The sequence below is a fragment of the Cetorhinus maximus genome, chromosome 13, assembly GCF_964194155.1.
Source record: "Cetorhinus maximus chromosome 13, sCetMax3.hap1.1, whole genome shotgun sequence".
Taxonomy (NCBI): domain Eukaryota; kingdom Metazoa; phylum Chordata; class Chondrichthyes; order Lamniformes; family Cetorhinidae; genus Cetorhinus; species Cetorhinus maximus.
In genome coordinates this window covers 8,187,459-8,206,581 of record NC_135891.1, presented here as the reverse complement: position 1 = coordinate 8,206,581, position 19,123 = coordinate 8,187,459, and the positions used below count along the sequence as shown (strand labels likewise).

The 19,123-nt window shown below is 38.5% G+C and overlaps 1 protein-coding gene across 1 annotated transcript in view; it reads left to right on the top strand.

The window, feature by feature from the left end:
- rbm39a (RNA binding motif protein 39a) overlaps positions 1-19,123 on the top strand; it is a 41,606-nt gene that overhangs the window by 9,129 nt on the left and 13,354 nt on the right. The window contains exons 3-12 of the mRNA XM_078554874.1: positions 1,038-1,087; positions 3,426-3,620; positions 6,758-6,829; positions 8,383-8,436; positions 9,297-9,414; positions 10,475-10,627; positions 14,396-14,533; positions 16,534-16,599; positions 16,752-16,956; positions 18,774-18,860. Of these exons, the coding sequence (XP_078411000.1) occupies positions 1,038-1,087; positions 3,426-3,620; positions 6,758-6,829; positions 8,383-8,436; positions 9,297-9,414; positions 10,475-10,627; positions 14,396-14,533; positions 16,534-16,599; positions 16,752-16,956; positions 18,774-18,860 (1,138 nt within the window). The remainder of the gene's footprint in view (positions 1-1,037; positions 1,088-3,425; positions 3,621-6,757; positions 6,830-8,382; positions 8,437-9,296; positions 9,415-10,474; positions 10,628-14,395; positions 14,534-16,533; positions 16,600-16,751; positions 16,957-18,773; positions 18,861-19,123) is intronic.

Here is a 19,123-nt window from a genome sequence, read left to right as displayed (position 1 = left end):
ATTTTGTGATTGCTTTTAGTGAGGAGTGGCATCTAAGTGTGTCTGTCACATGAATACAGTAATGCAGATTTTAGTGTCAGTGACAAATAATTTTAATTTGCATGCTTTCAGAATTATTATAAAACTTAAACTTTGCAGGGAACTTATACTGTGGAACACGTGCCAACATAAGTTGTGGATGTTTGGGTGGGGGTTGGGGTAAGAAAGAATACATTATTTTATTTTAAGAGAAACACTTGGGTTTTACAATAGTTGTTGACCACATATTAACAAGGAACTTCACCCTGTGCACATAACTAAGCCAGTGTGCTCAGTTTTTAATAAATCTCATTAAGAATTTTTCTGTAATCAAGGGGTGCCTTAAACTTCATGGTGCAATTTTTAAAAGAAAAGGCTAGTGTTTTGAAAATAAATAGATTGCGATGTGATACGTCAAGCTTTGCCGCTGCAAAATAGTTGAATTGTGTTTGAATAGTGTTTCTTTCATTTTACCTGGTTTAATATAAATAATGTTCCCTGTGTAAACAGGACCACATTTAGGGAATGATTAGGCTGAACTGGTGGATTATTGAAGACTTCAGATTTCTTGGGAATCGGCGTTACTAAGAGGTGTGATTCCCTGTTTGCTTCAGGGCGAGATGTGTGAGAGAGGTGACTTCAAGCTCTTACAGTCGCACCCTTCCAGCACAAATGGGCGAAGACGTGAGGAACAGGACTGGTCGCAGGAAATCAACTGTGGCTTACAGCTAACACAGCCACACATGTCTTAGGCACACTTTTAGCACTGGTACTGATCGGTGTGTCAGTAGCAGCAAGATTATCTCCTATCTTCCTAAATTCCTAATTTATAAATTATGTAATTAATAAAACCTAATGTCTAGAAGGGTCCGTTTCAAAGAAACTTTAGAGTTTCTTTTATAAGTAATATTTTTTAAATCATTATGTTCTATATTTTCTTATTCCCTCTTCCCTTCCCCTCTCGACTTGCAAAATGTTTCCCCTTCGTCATTCTGATGTTCTTCTGTCGACCTGCCTAGGATGAGAACAAGTCGAGCAAAGCCAATGGACAAGAGGAGCGTAGTAAAAAGTAAGTCAATTAGTGTGAAAAGGAATGTATTTAAAGCCAAAAATTTGTAATATATTTCAAGTCTGATAAAGAGATCATGACTCTACTTTGAAATGCTTCACCAGGGTGGGTGCGAAATATGATTTGTGCCTTTTTAGTCCAGTTTTGTAAGAGCAGATAAGGTGTTTTACACTATTAGCAACTAATGCTTTTAAAATCCGGAGCATAGGTTTTCCTTTCAAACAGAATGTTGTGGAAAGCCTTCATGCAAGAATTGGATACAATATGCTCTCACTCTTCAAATAGTTTCCAATTTTGGGGTGAAGACTACCGCTGGTCGTTTGAGCCCTTATGTTCTGATACCAAAGATAACCGTATACACCTAATGTTTTATTTTAAGAAACTCAGCAGTGTCATTTTGAGAAACTGCCATATTGATCATCTTCCCCCGAGATCAAAGTTTGGAAAACTTAGCTGTGACGGTGGAATACTGTTATTAATATAGCATTCAGAATGGTTTTTATTGCTGTAATAATCCTGTGGAGCTAAACCTGTAGCTATAAAATATTGTTTGGGCATTCAAAAAATAAAACTCCTTCATTTGGTCTGGGAAGCCAAATCTGGACAGCAGTTTCCACAGACTCAATTGGCTCATCATGTCAAAAGCCTTGCTGGTGCATTGATCGCAAATGGAATTTTTGATGCTGGTGACTGTATTTCTCTTGAATCTGTCAGACATCCGTGATTTACATCCGAAATGCTGTGCTTTGCTCTGAAGTCATCTTGTGTCTCGGGGAGGATTGACTATACGTTCCATGATATTTGCATTAGCCTTCGTTTTCATTCTCCTTTCACATGGTTTATAGTTATGTAATTATTCTTTGGTCTCCTGGAGCACTTCCATCTTTCCAGATGATTTTGAAGGACCTGTGTAAAACATTGGGCAGAATTTTCTGCCTATTGGGCGGGCGGGCCTGACCCAATCTCCGACGGGCGGGGAGCCGATCCCCGCCGCCATTTTAGGCGGGCGGGCCAATTAAGTGACGCCCGGCGGGAAGCGCATGCGCTTCCTGTGCAGGCAGAGGGGGGCATTCCCCAAATGCGAGAGAGAGCTCTTTCGCGCATGCGCACGAAAAAGGACAGATATCCCTGAGGCTAAGTGCTGCCTTAGGGAGATCGCTGACAGCTGTATAAACATTAAAAATAGAAAGAAAGAAAAAATCCTTTACATGTCCCCCTCATGTGACAATGCCACATGAGATGGGACATGTTAATAAATTTCACTAAAACTTTATTACACTTTTTTAAACCCTACATGAAACCTCATCCCGCCAGTGGATGAGGTTTCATGTTTTTTCAGAAGCCCGCCGGGGCTCCTGGCCTGCCCACCAACCTTAAGGCTGAACGGGCAGGTCCTTTAATTGTTTTAATGATCCTGTCAATGGCCTCAATTGGCCATTGACAGGTCGGCGGGCCCGCAGCTGAATTCGCTGTGCCCCCACCTTCCTGAAGATTTAAATGGGGTGGGATGACATCGGGGGGGGGGAGCTGCATCATTTTGCGCGTCAGTGAGCGTGCCCTGCCCCCTGCTTGCCAACGGCAAAGTTCAGCCCATTATTTCTGAGATGGTGTGTTTGGAATCTGCAACAAATAAGAGCTCATAATTTACACGCTGTACAAGATAATGATACAATTCCTCCAATCCAGTTCTTGGATAAAGAATATATCCAGACGATATAGTTTCTATCTACTCTATTGAATCCTTTTATTTTAAAGACCTTGATTTGGTCATTCCAGAACTTTGTAAATTCTACAGACTATAAACCCAAGTTTATGCAACCAGTATTACCTGATATTTTTAAGCCCTGGTAACTATCATTCCAGTGAATTTGTGCTGTAACACCTGCAAGGCTAATTTATCATTCCCGGGGTGTTCAAAACTAAATGCAACATTCTTGATGGGGTTTGACCAAGGCGCTCTATATTTGAAGCATGATTTCCTCACTTTCATATTCTAACCCCCTTGAGATAAAGACCATCATTTCATTCTTTTGCTTACATATATGTGCACTTTTTGTGATTTCTTTACATGTATAGCAAAGCTCTTTTACTTCTTCACTATTTCTATTTTTTCTATTCAGCAATGTGTTTATCCAGTGCTGTGGAAAATATTCCAATATGTGTTCCTCCAATGCAATTTGCATAACTTCACTTACCCGCACTGAACTTCATCTGCCATAAAATTCACACTGTCCCATACGTAACTTAAGGAACTTTGAATTAATAGTAATAGACTGTACTGCAATCAACAGGTACTGATTTAAATGGCTACATGACGTCACTTATATTGTTTCCTCAGGAAAAAGAAGAGCCGAAGTCGCAGTCACAGTCGTGAAAGGAAGAGAAGCAGAAGCAAAGAGCGCAGGCGCAGCAAAGAGCGAGACAGGAGGAGAAGCAGGAGCAGAGAGAGAAAGAGCAGCAAGAGTAGAGAACATCGTCGCAGCCGAAGCAAGGACCGCCGGAGGGTAGAAAGAGGCCGCTATAGGAGCCCATTGTATGTTCACTTTTTTAAAAAATTCTTCACTCTTGAAATCTTAAATATAAACAGATGCTGGAAATACTCAGCAGGTAATGCAGCATCAGTGGAGAGTGAAACAGTTAACCTTTTGAGGTCAATGACCTTTCATGAAAAGACTTCTGATAGAGGGTCGTCAACCTGAAAGATTAATACTGTTTGTCTCTACAGATGCTGCCTGACCTGCTGAGTGTTTTTTTTTCCAGCATTTTTTGTTTTTATTTAAGACTTTCAACGTTTGAAGTATTTTCCTTTGAAATCTCAATTATTTTTCAGCTAACCTGCACTTGCCAAATATAAGTACTGCAAAAAATAATATCTAGCTGCAGAATTAGACAGGAATGATTGGAGAGTAGGTTCCAAGCGTTGCAATGTGTTCACATCCAGTCCTAATAGTATATTAGGAACTTGTACTGATCCTAAATGGCTCAAGGCCAGTTTTTTAGCATGTGTACACCTAGCCGGACCAAATTTGTAACGGGTGGAATTAGATATCTTAATTTATTTCAGGATATTTTATTTTAATTCCTTTGTTAATACGTGGGCAAAATTTATGAATCAAATCATAACTGTTGTAGTCAACACCCACACTACATTTCAGTGGATCTCTGGTAGAGGTGAAAACTTATGCTACTGTTGCCCATACTCCTATATGGATACAGCTAATGTGTCATATATTTGTGTCCACCCTGACTCTTTACCTGCTCTATACCTCTATATGTTTATACCTGCTGTTCCATTAACACATTGAATAATGTCTTGTGTTCAGTATGTTGCCACCTGGTATATCAGCATGTTAGTTCTGAGTGGATCAAATCTTGATGCCATCTTTTATTTCCTCCATGGTCACTTGTTAGGGGCAAAAAGCTAATCACAATTGCTTTTAATTCAATGGCATATCTTGTAAAATTGGTGATGGGGCATTTTTTTTAATGTAACCTTCCTCCCAGAAATAAATCTACACCAGTCTGAACAACATTAACACCACATAGCTAATAAGAGAGGGCTAACTGGGTATTATTTTTATGTGGTAATTTAAGAGTTAAAATCAGGGTCTAGCAAGAGAAAAAGTGTTAAGTGTGGGGTATTTTTAATCTTATTTCTCTGCTCTTGGTGCAGCTTCTAACCCTGATGTTCTAATATGGTACTGGTATGGTATACGTTTTCAATTCTGTAAAGGTTTTCTTTAAACTTCAGAAATACATAAAGATTGTTCTTAGATTCCATTATGAAATCGGTTCTGAGAAAACGCTGTTCCATTCTAATTGCACCTGCAGTTCACAAGTTGGCAGCGTGTTCCTGTGTTAGCCACAAGATGGCTGTTGAGGATAATCAATGCTTGCGCAAGTAGTAATAGTTTAAACTGACCTCAGTCAAAACAGTGGAATTGCTGATGCTTTAGAAGTTGAGTGTGTACTCATGTAAATTCTTTCTGCCATCTCTACCTGCTTAGTTTGGAGAAGCGACTTATGTAAGTATTTGTAGTGTTATTTCTAATCCCTAAAACTATACTCTTGGTGAAAACCAATAGCTGTTTTTAACCTTCAGCTTGTGAGAATGGGGATTGTATGTTGTGACATCATCATGTTAATTATCATTAGCAGTAAGTAGTTAAATTATAACACACGTGCTTCACAAACTTGGTCAGACAATCTTTCATGTGGATCTGACCTTTTGAAATGGGCATGAATCTGTCCATAAGCATTGCAGTCAACTCACCTTTAAAAATGCTTTCTTTAGCTTAATTGTCAGAATTTGATAAGATACTGCTTTTTCATCCCATTCTTATGATCTGGTAATGGATAACACACTGCAATTCAGATATCAACAGTGCCTAAAAGACTTGGAAACTTAAAAGTCTATCCAAAATTTCAGCACACTGCTGACTTCTTGAATGCTACTCCTCCCTGTTCTCCCTTCCTCACTTTTTCCCCTGCATAACACCTCGTCCAAAAAGGCCTGTTTAGGGCCATCTTTGCATATAGTGATAGTCTCCCTGTGCATTTTATCACAATTCTCTTTAGAATGAAACTTCATTCTTTTAATGTTATGTTTTATAATTTCTGCCAAACTTTTTTAAAAAAGAAAACACTTGCAATTTAGCACATACTTTTCAACACTTGAAGCGATGTGCATCTATCTTAAATGGTTGACTAATTTTACATTGGTATGAAAAATTTCTGGAATTTGGATTCTGTAATTGCAATTTGCATAGCCTATAGATTGAGGCATTTTTCTCCAAAAGGACTGTCACAAAAAATGCGTATTTTTTGCAGAAGGGCATTCTTAAAAAAATTTTAATAATTGCTGTGAAAAACCTAGCTGACGTATAGTGCGTAGGCACATCGGGGACTGAGCACATTCAACGCTCTCTTCCACCAAGCTCTACACTCCGTTCCAATGTGATTCTTTTGAGAATGAGTGTGTTGAGGGCAACTCTGCTTGTAACTCTACCTTGACTAATATTAGCGTATGGGCTGCTCACTGAATATTGGCTATAGTTTGTAAGCCCCATTTTCAATCTTGACTTCTTTTAGAATCCACAGAATAAATCAAATGCATTTTGTATTGCATCATTATGTGAACTGCCTTAAAAATTAGATTTTATTGTTTAACATTCGCTCATATTCTCCCCCTTAACTTTCTATAGTGGCCTCTGTATGTGTGTGTTTTGCCCTCGCTGTATTTTGACTGCTTTTTGAATGAATTTCATCTGCATCCTTTTGAATTGGGATTCATTTTGTATGTAATTAGCCACAACAACTTTTATCTTGCATTATAGTTTAAATTTACATTGAAAGCATTAATTTCATGTGCAATTGGCAAACTGTAGATCTAAAACCCTATGGCTGGTTTGGAATCGAAGTAGTCAATCCTTGGCACAATGATAATAGAATAGATGGAAAAACAAATCTTTAGCTGGTGGCTAAAGTTAGTCTTGCTGCATCCATTATAAGAAGGTTTTATATCACTTGTTTCCACTATTGTAAAACTAACGTTCAAACTGTCATTCATAGTACGTGTAAGACTTGTTGGTGCATCCCAGCCCTATTGAAAGCCTGGTGGCTGATATGTCTTGTAGTTATAATTGGCTTTGTCTCATCTTTTAATTCTAGCTCTGGTCCAAAATTCAGCAGTGGTAGCAGCAGCAGAGGGAAGATTGGCATGCAACCCGGTATCAAAATAAGGTGTGTTATTAAATTGTATTCGCTGGGCGCCTTATTTAAAATGACAAACTTGTCCATTACTTTTGGAACTCCTAAATATAAGAAGCGCTCTAGAAATATGTCCACCAATCTCTTTTAAACTCCTATTGATGGCTTCCACTATTAGGCTGTATGTTACAGTCCTGTGGAATGTATTTAAATGTTTTGAAACAAGTTTCGAAGGGTTTTTTTTATAGAATCTAGCACACTGATGTAAAACTTGAAAATTGGTTTGTGGTTTTTAATTTCGAGGTTCTGCAGTTAATTTGCACTTAACCTAATGGACAAGAACATTGGAATGTATAGGAATAGGAGGGATCATTGCTGTCCATCTTCTCATCCCAGTGTCTACAAAAAAATCTGGCAAAATCCTTAATTTTGTTTTTAACCAACTAACCACCAGCTTTTCTTCAATTCGCTGAAAGTGAGCCCTTTGTCCTTCAGCTTTCTATTCCATACCTTACCCTCTTGCGCAGCTTAATTAATTCCCATCTGTCTTTTCACCCGTCCTTTTAAGCTTGGAACTTGTTCAGGAAATTAAAATTTTGGCTTATATTCCATTGTCTCAGGTATCATTCTGTGTGTATTATATGATCTTTGCCAAATAACTTTAAGGTTGCGCATAGGAGTCATATTCTAATTACTAAAATATATAACATATTTCAACAATAGAAACTTGGAATTTTGTCAGTACCTGGTTTACACTGCAGTTGTTTCTCAAAACGGTTAAATTGCTCGCACGTCCAAAGGAATTTGTTCATTATAGTTTTTGGCATTTCCCTCAAAACCTGTAACTATAGATGGTTTTCTTTCCCTAAAACATTGACTGTTTCTGGAAATCATTTTGTATGATATAAAGCTTGTGAACCCTTATAGGATGGCGAGTTCATAACCTTGAATGTACAAATTTAACTTTACAAAATTTGAGTCAATAAACGGGGTGGGGGCGTAGTGGTATTGTCACTGGACTGGTAATCCAGAGACCCAGGGTAATTCTCTGGGGACCTGTGTTCAAATACCACCACAGTAGATGGTGGAATTTGAATTCAATAAATATCTTGAATTAAAAATCTAATGATGATCATGAAATCATTGTTGATTGTTGTAAAAAAAAACCATCTCACTCACTAATGTCCTATAGGGAAGGAAATCTGCTGTCCTCACCTGGTCTGGCCTACACGTGACTCCAGACCCACAACAGTGTGGTTGAGTCTTAAAAAAGCCCTCTGAATAAGAGCAGTTAGGGATCGGCAATAAATGTTGGCCCAGCCAGCGAAGCTCACATCCCCTGAACAAATAAAAAAAAAAATATATAGTTTTTTGCAGTAGAATGGATGTCTCTGATCTAAGACTTTCAGAAATACATCTTCTAAAGTGTTCTTTCTTGGAATCTTGCCAGTACCTGATTTACACTGCAGTTGTTTATTAAAACAGTTAAACCATTTGCACATCTAGAGGAATTTGTTCAATATAGTTTTTGATACTTCCCTCAATGTACACTAACTTATTTCTTGTGTTCTCTTACAATTCCAAAGTCGAAGGCGCTCTCGAAGCAGAAGCCCACATAAAAAGGATAAAAGTCCAATAAGGTAATACTTTAGATGCAGAAAAAACGTTGAAGGTTGATGGAATAAAAAGAATGTTAATTGGACTTGTGCATGTTTATAAAAATTGCATTTTGCAGAGGTAGGGCCTTCGTTGTTTATTGTAAACTGACGAAAACCAATCAGGCCTGATTTACATTGGATTTAACATTGAGATTTTTGTTTTGAATTGGCTGGTTGTATTTTGGGTTGTACGCCACAAAACTATAATTAATGTGAACAAGGGTGTGCCTGATGGACTTTCCTCTGTTCTTTCCATATGTGACTACTGAATTTTTTTAAATTGGGATACTAATGGTGCATAAAGTAATTCCTAATACAGGCTTGCCTCTTAATCTGTTTTGTTTTGAAATGTGCCACTTTTAACAGATTTGTTTTCTGTGTATTTTTTTGTTTTTTTTCTGGCTTTTAAGAATAGAATTTTTAAAAAGCGGGTTTGTCTCAGCAGGCAGAATGTGCCAACCCATCAGCTTTAGCTTTAATTCCCCTGTTCTCCCTTGTACCAAGATTGAAGCCATTTCAGGGACATTTAATAGTTCCTATATCTAGCTGCTTTTATTAGGATTTTAAAATGTAAATATAATAATTGTACATGCTAGCGACACATGTGACAAGCTCACAGATGTTGAGTTTTGAAATCTGCTGAACTGACAGTTGAGGTTTGCTTGGCTTGGTGTCTTCATGTTGTCACCAGAAATACTGGCCTGTAATTAACCTGCAATCTGAACATGGTCACAATGAAAACTTGGATCAAAGCTAATTTTACATTAATACAATCTTGGTTTCACGGTATTTTGAATGACTAATCTCTCAGTACCTAAGACATTGTTTACTGTTAAACATAGGGAGCCAATTGATAACATTTCACCCGAAGAAAGAGATGCCCGAACAGTATTCTGTATGCAGCTTGCAGCGCGGATTCGACCGAGAGACTTGGAGGAATTCTTTTCATCGGTGGGAAAGGTAGGATCATTATTATTTCTATTTATGCTAACTGGAGAATAAGTTTTAATACTTCACCAGAATTTCTTAATTCACTGGAGAAAATGTTACATAGTTTTGATTTTAAACATTTTTGTACCCATATCTGATTTCAATTTTCTTCAGAACTGGCAGTTTCTTGTTCTATAAGCTTAGTTAATAATAAATTCTGCTAGTTTGTGATCAGTCTTGAGTGCAAGATGGTGTGCTGCATCGTCATAGTTATGTATGGTTCTATTGTACATACTATAAAATAACAGGCATTTTGGATTCGAGGCTTTTGCATGTGAAACTCAATGTTGGCATGGAGATATAAACCAATGGTTGGTTACTAAATACAATTTGAAAGTTCCACTGAGACTAATTTACATCTGCATAATGCACTGTGCTGAGGACAGTGGAAAAAGAAGCAGCTGAATTCCTGTTGTTGGTGAAGCGTTTAAATTCAGTGGAGGTGATATCTTGCCGCCTTCCACCTTCCTATGTCTACCCTCCCTCCACTTTCCCGTGCCTGCCCCCCACCCCCAGCCACTACCACAAGTTATCGTAATGCAATGGTGACTGCAACAGCCAGAACAGATCTTAAGTGGAAACTCTGCATTAGAAGTTGTAAGGATACCTGTAACCTGATACCTCGATTAATTTATAATCTCAGTGGTAGAGTAGGGTTGTACTGCTGGACTGGAGACCAACTGGCTGCTGTTTCTGACAGCTACCCATGTGCTCAAAATACTGAGAACTTGCTGATCTTTTCAAGGTCTGGTGTGATCGCAGTTTCAGAGGCAGCAGTCTGCTAGCACTTGCTCAGTTCATTCAAATAAGTTCAGTTTGGGGGGAGTGGGGAGAAGCAAGGTGCAGCTTAAATCTTATGGTGATTCTGATTCCATTCATAAATGTGCTTTTCTTAGGGATTGAGCATATTTAAAATCCAAAGTCTAATGTTGGATGCAGAGCCTAGTGACTTTTAAACATTCTTATGTGACAAATGCATTGATAGTTTGGTGTTGTTAAATTGAACAGTACTACATCTCCATTTGCACAGGTTCGAGACGTAAGAATGATATCAGACAGGAACTCGAGACGTTCAAAAGGAATTGCTTATGTGGAATTTGTTGATGTGAGCTCTGTTCCACTTGCAATAGGTTTGACTGGGCAGAAGCTCCTGGGTGTGCCAATTATTGTTCAGGCTTCACAGGTAAGGGAATTTTTACATCAATATGATCTTCAAATTAAAAATTACATAATATTAGATTCAGCTGAATTCATAATTGTTTTTTCACTAATAACCCTTCTGTCCTTGACTAACCTCCCTTTTCTCGCCAGGACCCTCGTAGGTGTTGCCACAATCCAAGCTTATCTCTCTCAAAACTCCCTATTTCAGTTTCTCTGATCTGGGCTTGGTTCCTTATTTCTCATGACAGCCCCAATCAAAGTCATGAATATTCACCGATTGTTGCACTAACCTACCTTGACACCCTCCTACAGGCTTTGACATGATCAACGGCACCATTCCCCTCCATTATTCAGCTTTGTTGAACTCTTAGCTATTTGATCATAGCTAGAACATTTCAACCAATTGCTTTGCTTCCTACTCACTCATCCCAACACCTCAGTAGTCCATCAAGGATGCTGTTGCTGAGATACCCATATTTGCCATTGTCACTAACAGATTTGATTGCTCTGTAAATTTCAGCCAAAGTACTGCCTGTGTCCCCTCCTGCATCAAGTTATATTCCCCTAGCCCTTGTTGATTTACATTGGTTCCCAGTCCCACATTGCTTCATTTAAAGTTCTTATCTCCTCCAGGGCCTCAACTCTGCCCATCTCATTTGTCTCAGACTCCACAAGCTACAGTTTGTCTGACACGTGCTCCACCACTGGTGGATGTTCTTTAGCAGTCTAGGTACTATAGAGCTCCCCTCCCTGGAGTCCTCTGCCTCTTCAATTCCCTCCTAGATATTATCTTAATAATTTTTCTTTCTGGCCTAAGGCATCCATTTTTTTAGTTATGCCCCTGTGAAACACTATGGAACATTTTTCTACACTTAGGTGCTATATGAATGTAAGATGTTAATTGGGTATATGTCAGTATCAAATTTTGATGAGTAACGTTGGATATATTATTAAAAATGATAGTGTTTACCATTCTGAAATGGGGGAATCTTGTGAAAGTGGGAGAGACAGGATGAATTGTGTATGGTCTGTGGAAACAGACTTAATGGGTTGATGCTTTTTTTCCTTCAATGGGTGTGCTCAAAGCCTTTTCTTCCAATTTTGGCGCATCTGTGTACCTATTACTTTCAACATGAAATGAATTTTTTCCATTTGAATATGTTTAATACATCAGATGTTGGCAATTTATTGGTGTACTAGTGTCATTGTCCAAACATAACCCATTCACTCCGCTTCTTTTAAAAAAAAAATAAATGAGTAAATCGCAGGAATTTTTGAAGGAGACATGACACCAGTAGGCTGCATGATAAGGAGCAACATAGGAACCAAGAGTAGGCCATTCAACTTCGAGCTTATTCTATTATTCAGTTACATAATGGACAATCTACAACTCAACTCCATCTTCTTGCTGTGGTTCCATATCCCTTAATACCCCTAAGTCTAGGTCATTAATATAGATCAATAAAAACAGTGGCCCTCATACCAACCCCTGGTGATCCCCACCATATATCTTCCTCCAGATACCAAAACAACCTATCTTCAACCAACTTCGTATCCATGCTGCGACTGTCCCATTTATTCTATGGGCTCTAACTTTGCTGACAAGCCTGTTATGTGGCACTTTATCAAACAGCTTTTGGAAATCCATGTACACCTACATTACCCTCATCAACTCTGTTACCTTTTCGAAAAACTAATTAGTTAAACACAGTTTGCCTTTAACAAACCAGTGCTGGCACTTCTTAATTAATTCACATTTGTTGAAGTGACCTAATTTTGCCCCATTTGTAAAGCTTTCCCACCACTGCGAATAAACTGACTGGCTTGTAGTTGCTGTGTTTATCCTTGCACCCTTTTTTTTAACAAGGGTGCAACATTGGCAGTTCTCCAGCTGCCTGGCACAACCTCTGTATCTATAGAAGGTTGGAAGATTATGGTTAGTGCTTTTACAGTTTCTACCCTTTTTTTCCTGAGTACCTTCAAATTCACCTAATGCAGTCCTCATGACTTTTCAACATCTAAGTACAGCCAGTCTTTCTAATAGCTCTTCCTTATAAATTTTTAGCCCACCCATGGTTTTAATTACCTCCTCTTTCACTATGACTTTGGCAGCGCCTTATTCCTTGGTAAAGACGAATGCACGATACTTAATTAGTATCTCAGCCATATTCTCTACCTGCAAGTTTCCCTCCAAATCACACGCCATCCTGACTTGGAAATAAAACCATAGGAGCAGAAGTAAGCCATTCAGCCCATCACGTCTGCTCTGCCATTCAATGAGATAATGACTAATCTGATAACCCTCGACTCCACTTTCCTGCCTTTCCCCATAACCCTTGATTCCCTTACTGATTAAAAATCTGTCTATCGCAGCCTTGAACATACTTAACGACCCAGCCTCTACAGCCCTCTGCGGTAAAGAATTCCACATATTAATTGCCCTCTGAGAGAAGAAATTCCTCATCTCGGTTTTAAGTGGGTGCCCCCTTACTCTTAAGATTATGCCCTCTGGTCCTAGACTCTCCCACAAGGGGAAACAACCTCTCAGCACCTGCCCTGTCAAGCCCCTAAGAATCTTATTTGTTTCAATAAGGTTGCCTCTCATTCTTCTAAACTCCAATGAGTACAGGCCCAACCTACTCAAACCTCTCCTCATAAGAAAATCCCTCCATACCCGGGATCAATCTAGTGAACCTTCTCTGGCCTACCTCCAATGCCAGTATATCTTTCCTTAGATGGGGACCAAAACTGTTCACAGTATTCCAGGTGTGGCCTTGTATAGTTTTAGCAAGACTTCCCTATTTTTATACTCCATTCCCTTTGAAATAAAGGCCAGCATTCTATTTGCCTTCCCTATTACCTGCTGAACTTGTATGTTAGCTTTTTGGGATTCATGCATGAGGACTGCCTAACCCTTCTGTGCTGCAGCTTTCTGCAGTCTTTCTCCATTTAAATAATATTCAGTTCCTCTTCTTCCTGTCAAAGCGCATAATCTCACATTTTCCCACATTATATTCCACCTGCCAAATTTTTGCCTACTCACTTAACCTGTCTATATCCCTCTAGACTCTGTGTTATCCTCACTACTTGCCGTCCCACCTATTTTTGTGTCATCCACAAACTTGGCGATTGTACATTCACTTCTCTAGTCTAAGTCATTTATATCACCGTTCCTTTATTGTCATTGGGTCAAAATCCTCGATGTCCCTCTCTAGCAGCGCTAGGGGTGTACCCACTGCACATGTTCAAGAAGGCAGTCAGGGCCACCTGCTCATGAGTAGTTGGGGGGTGGATAATAAATGCTGGCTGTGCCAGTGATGTCTACATCTCATGAACAAGTAAAAGTGGTGTGTACCTGTGTATGTTTCACTTTCTTTACGAATGTCAACGATTAACAAAATAAATACTGGATAAAGAGACAACTTCACTTCCCTGAACAGATGCTTAACATGCTTTTCATCTCAGCACCTCAGCTATCTATCAGTTTTCATTGGATAACAAGGCTCCATGTTTTCTGTAGGGGGAAACTGGAATTTTCCAAACTTAGTGAGGTTGTTATATGTATTGGTAAAGCCGCTGCATAAGCTGAATAAAAGAATCATTATGAGCTCCGCTTTTTAAAGTTGAACTTTTATTCATTTGACTACTATCCTCTTGTGGTTCTTTGTAATAATTCTGTTCTCAATTTTGCCTTAACTTAGCTACAGCCTTAGCATTAAATTGATTTTAACTTGGGTAATTCTATGTACTTCAAATAAGAAGGTTAACTCAAGTCATGTATCTGAAACAGGCTGAGAAGAACCGAGCTGCAGCCCTGGCTAACAACCTTCAGAAAGGCACTGCAGGACCAATGAGGCTATATGTAGGATCTTTGCACTTCAATATCACTGAAGAAATGCTGAGAGGAATTTTTGAGCCCTTTGGGAGAGTAAGTATAATACAAGATTTATAGGGGCCTTGTTACCAAGATTTCAGTAAAGCTAATGCAGGCACGTGAGATTTCATTGTATTACCTACTTGGTAAAATATTTGTTCTGTTGGAAAGGAGTACTTTTATCTGTGGTTATAATACTTCTGGGTAAATATTGCTTATTGAAGGATCTGTTAGTGATGGGAACAGTTTTCAGACAGCCTAGTATTGCACAGCAATGTGCAATGCATTGATTTTTATGTTTTTCTGACCTGAACTTTAAATAGCATACTGATAAAGGCTGCATTTGATGAGGTCACAACTGCAGAGTGCGCATTTACTACCCATGAGCAATGCCTGTATTAAGATATAGCCCTCCTACCTTAATATGCTGAATACTATGCTGAATCCTCATTTATATATTTTCCACTATCATTACATTCTATTCTTACAACTAATCCATTTCATATTGCTTTTCTTCCTCAATTTCCTTTCGTGTTCGCAGGCTGGAAAGAAACCTGTATCCTGCCATTTAATGGCATAATCTGTATGGTTTGTAGTACTATAAGTGATTAATTCCTAATAATTGATCAAGTGTGGCATCTGATTGCAGCTCAAGATGCATAGAATTGATTGTCTTGAGATCCTGATTAAAATCATCAAGGTAAATTTGAACTCAGTTCAACAGTATTGCCATAGCCTCCAGGGCTATTGCCAAGCGCTGGAGAATGGAATTACTGTAGTCAGATCTTTGTTGAACGGTGCGAACACGATGGGTTGAATGGCCTCCTTTGCTGTAAACATCTATATACTCAGTTAATGGGGACAAATTGCAGACGAATGCAAGATGAGTGTGTGTGTGCACAGCTGCCTTCAGATCAGTTGATAAAAATCTAGTGACAATACCTAGTGACAGATTGCTGCCCTAGAAATTCAGTATGTGGATGTCCATGTGAGTAAAGCTGACCTTGGCTGTAATTCCTTCCACAGTCTTAGTCACCTTTCGCTACTTGCTGTATAGATCCAGTCTCGTATTTGGAAAATGTGCTTCGGAGAACCAAAGAACCACCCCCAGCAATTAGTGTCTTCAAGAGATAGGATTTGGAAAAAATTGGTAGTAAAAGCAGGGAGGAAAAATAAATTGTTTCCACTTGAGAATTTTTAATTTATGTTTTAATCTGGTATATTATTTGAGTGGAACATTAGTACAAAATCCTTTGCTTCATTAAAGTTGAATGCCAATCAGATTTAAGTGAGAAGGGATTTAAGATGTTGAAATATAAACCTGAAAGTTGACATTTGGGATTGTGTTAATAAATTACTTGATCTGTGTCAGTACTTTTATTGACAGTGGACATTTTGGTTTAAATCGGGCATATCTCCACCTGTGTACACAAGAGGAAATTGAGGAAGAAAAACAATTTGAAATTAATTAGTGGTAAGAATAGAATGTAATAATATAGTGGAAAATATATAAATGAGGATTTAGCATAGTATTTGGCATATTAAGGTAGATGGGCTATATCATTAACGCAGGCATTGCAACTGCACATGGGCAAAACCTTCCCCTTATAAAAACGAGTTACAAGTCAACGCATATTCTGATTTATCATTAGCAATATAAAAAGAGCTCCATTAATTGTATACAAATTTTGTAGCTAATGCTTTTTTGCCAGATATACTTTGTTGTTGCAAACCATTCTTTATTTAAGGCATGCATTGATTTGTAACCTTTAATTTCTAAGTTAACAATTACTCTGACCGTTGGAGTTTACAATCAACCACAATTATCTGGAGTTTGCTATTTGGATCACCTCTCCACAGGGAGCACTCTATTCTTTTGATGTCAGGTTTGCACTTGAACATTGGAACTCTTAGAAATTCACTTGATAGGTACAATATCTGCAAACATTTTTGACCTTAATAGGTTAGGGATAGAGTTTACATTTTTGGAACATGTGCGTATGTTTGAACTAGCTTTAAATCGTGACTTTTCTGCTTACTGTTCACCTCTTTAGATTGAAAACATACAACTGATGATGGATAGTGAAACGGGGCGTTCAAAAGGCTATGGATTCATAACAGTAAGCTTCAAGTTTTTAATCTAAACCATTCCCCTTTTTAAAAAGATTTTCCATCTTTTGAGCATTTTCTCTTAACTGAAAGAGAAGAACTTTATAAATTATTTTATGCAGTGACTATAATGCTAACCAGTGTTTTTGTATTTCCTATTCAGTTTTCTGATGCTGAGTGTGCAAAGAAGGCTCTGGAACAGCTGAATGGCTTTGAACTTGCTGGTAGACCAATGAAGGTTGGCCATGTTACGGAACGGTCAGATTCATCCAATGCCAGCTCATTCCTAGACAGCGATGAGCTGGAGAGGACCGGTATTGATCTTGGAACGACAGGGCGCCTACAGTTGATGGCTAGGCTCGCAGAAGGTATTTTAAAGGGAGTCAGTAGAAGGACTAAAAGCTGGTGTGAAATGTATATGCCTTGCAGATTCTTCCTTTACACATTTAAGGGGCACAATTACTACCTTAAATTCCATTGAGTCAGCAGTCAGTGCACAACTTGGAAATCTTATTTCTCCAGTTTCTTGGCATAGGTTGTATTCTTGATTTTTTTTTTATATGGCAATAGGATAGAAGTTCCTCAAACCAATCTGTCCTGTCTTTTAGTTACAGGAAACTGACAAAAGTGATGATGGGTTCCATCTTTTAATCATGTTGTTCATCTCCTGGAGGATGGTTAAGATGCAGTAGCAATAACTCACCCCCTTCACTCCCTGAAAGTGCTGACTTAGCTTTGAATAGAATGTAGCATTTAATCCATTTTTGATTGCCTATGAATTTGTCAAGTTATTAGTAGTTAATTTGGAAATGATTAATTTTGGAGCCTCACAGCGGAGTACAGTTGTGAGTAAGCCAAGATGGTATATGTTTGTGGCCCGTGGACAAGCTCAAACCCATCCACCTAAAAGCCTACAAGTTATTTGCAACTATATGTAGTAATTTTTACAGCAGTAATTGCTGGATAGTCGTCATTTTTTTTACTTCTTACTACCCATCATCTTCCCCGACCTTACCCAAGTCCAGAGATCAAAAACGTGGAGTAGCCAATTTTGAGAATCCTTATCACGTATCATCAATTTTACATATTTCTGTCCTGTAAATTCTTTCAGTCCCACAGGTCTATGCAGGTGTTAGTTCCATACAAGCCACCTACCTCCTTATTTTGTTTCATCCAATCAGCGTATCCTTTGATTGCTTTCTCCATCAGCCATTTATCTGGCTTCCTCTTAAACATGTCTATGCAATTTGCCTCAACTACTTCATCTGCTAGTAAGTTCCACATTCACAGCACTCTCTGGGGAAGGAAGTTTCTCCTGAATTCTTTATTGAATTTAATAGCGGCCATCTTATATTTATAGACTGTAGCTTTGGACTTCCTCACAGGTGGAAGCATCCTTTTCTATGTTGTCAGACCCCTTCATAATACCTCCATTAGATCAGCTGTCAGCCATTTTTCTAAGGAAAAGAGCCTCAGCCTATTTGGTCTTCTCTGGTGGTTATAGCTGCTTCATTTTAGTATCCTCCTCCTAAATCTTTTTTTGTCCCATCTCTGTTGCTTCTATTTTTTTTGTCATATGGAAACCAGAACTGTGCCCTGTACTCCTAAGTGTGATCTAACCAAGGTTCTCTATTTAAGTTTAACATCCCAACTTCTCAATTCTGTTCCTCGAGAATTGTATTTTATGGCTTTGTTAAAGTGCCATTTTAACTTTTAATTGAGTGAATGTGTACCCCAATATCTATTTGCATCTCTACCCCATCTAGTTTCTTATTTTCCTCCTTCCAAAATGCACCACCGCACATTTAACCCAATCGAAATTCATTCCCACGGCAATTTTTCAAGTTTATTAGTGTTCTGTTGTGTTATGTTGTTGTCTTCTTTAGTATCAACTGTGCCACTCCAATTTGGTGTTATCCTCAAATAATTGTACTTCGGATTTGAGTCCAGATCATTTATATAAGTGGTTAACAACAATGCCCAGCCCCTATCCTTATGTAACACCACTTACCTCGCTCCGCCAACCTAAGGAACTCCCTTTAATCTTATTGCGTTTTCTCTTTTGAAGCCAGTTTGCTATCCATTCTACCATGTTGTTCTTAAAGATTTGTATACCAAAATGTTTTTAATGCCATGTCATTTAAAATGTCTATTATTTCTCACCTATATATTTTATTTGGCTCAGGAACGGGATTGCAAATTCCCCCAGCAGCACAGCAAGCATTGCAGATGAGTGGCAATATTTCACTGGGCGCCATGGCAGCGGTAACAGGTATGGTGGATTTCACTGTATTTTCATGTAATGAACAAGGTTGGTCTGAAGTGATTTGTCCTTTTTGTTTATTGGTCACACTTAAATTGTATGGTACAATGGAAAGTGTCTCCTTTGTCTTCCAGTATTTAAACTCTAGAATGATTTATTTTGTTTGTGGTTTGTGCATGTCGTAATTGTATAGCATTGCTGTAAATCTATAAATAAATTTGGGGGAATCTGTCCTCCACCTCTAAGAACTGGAAGGATTACTAATATTGTAG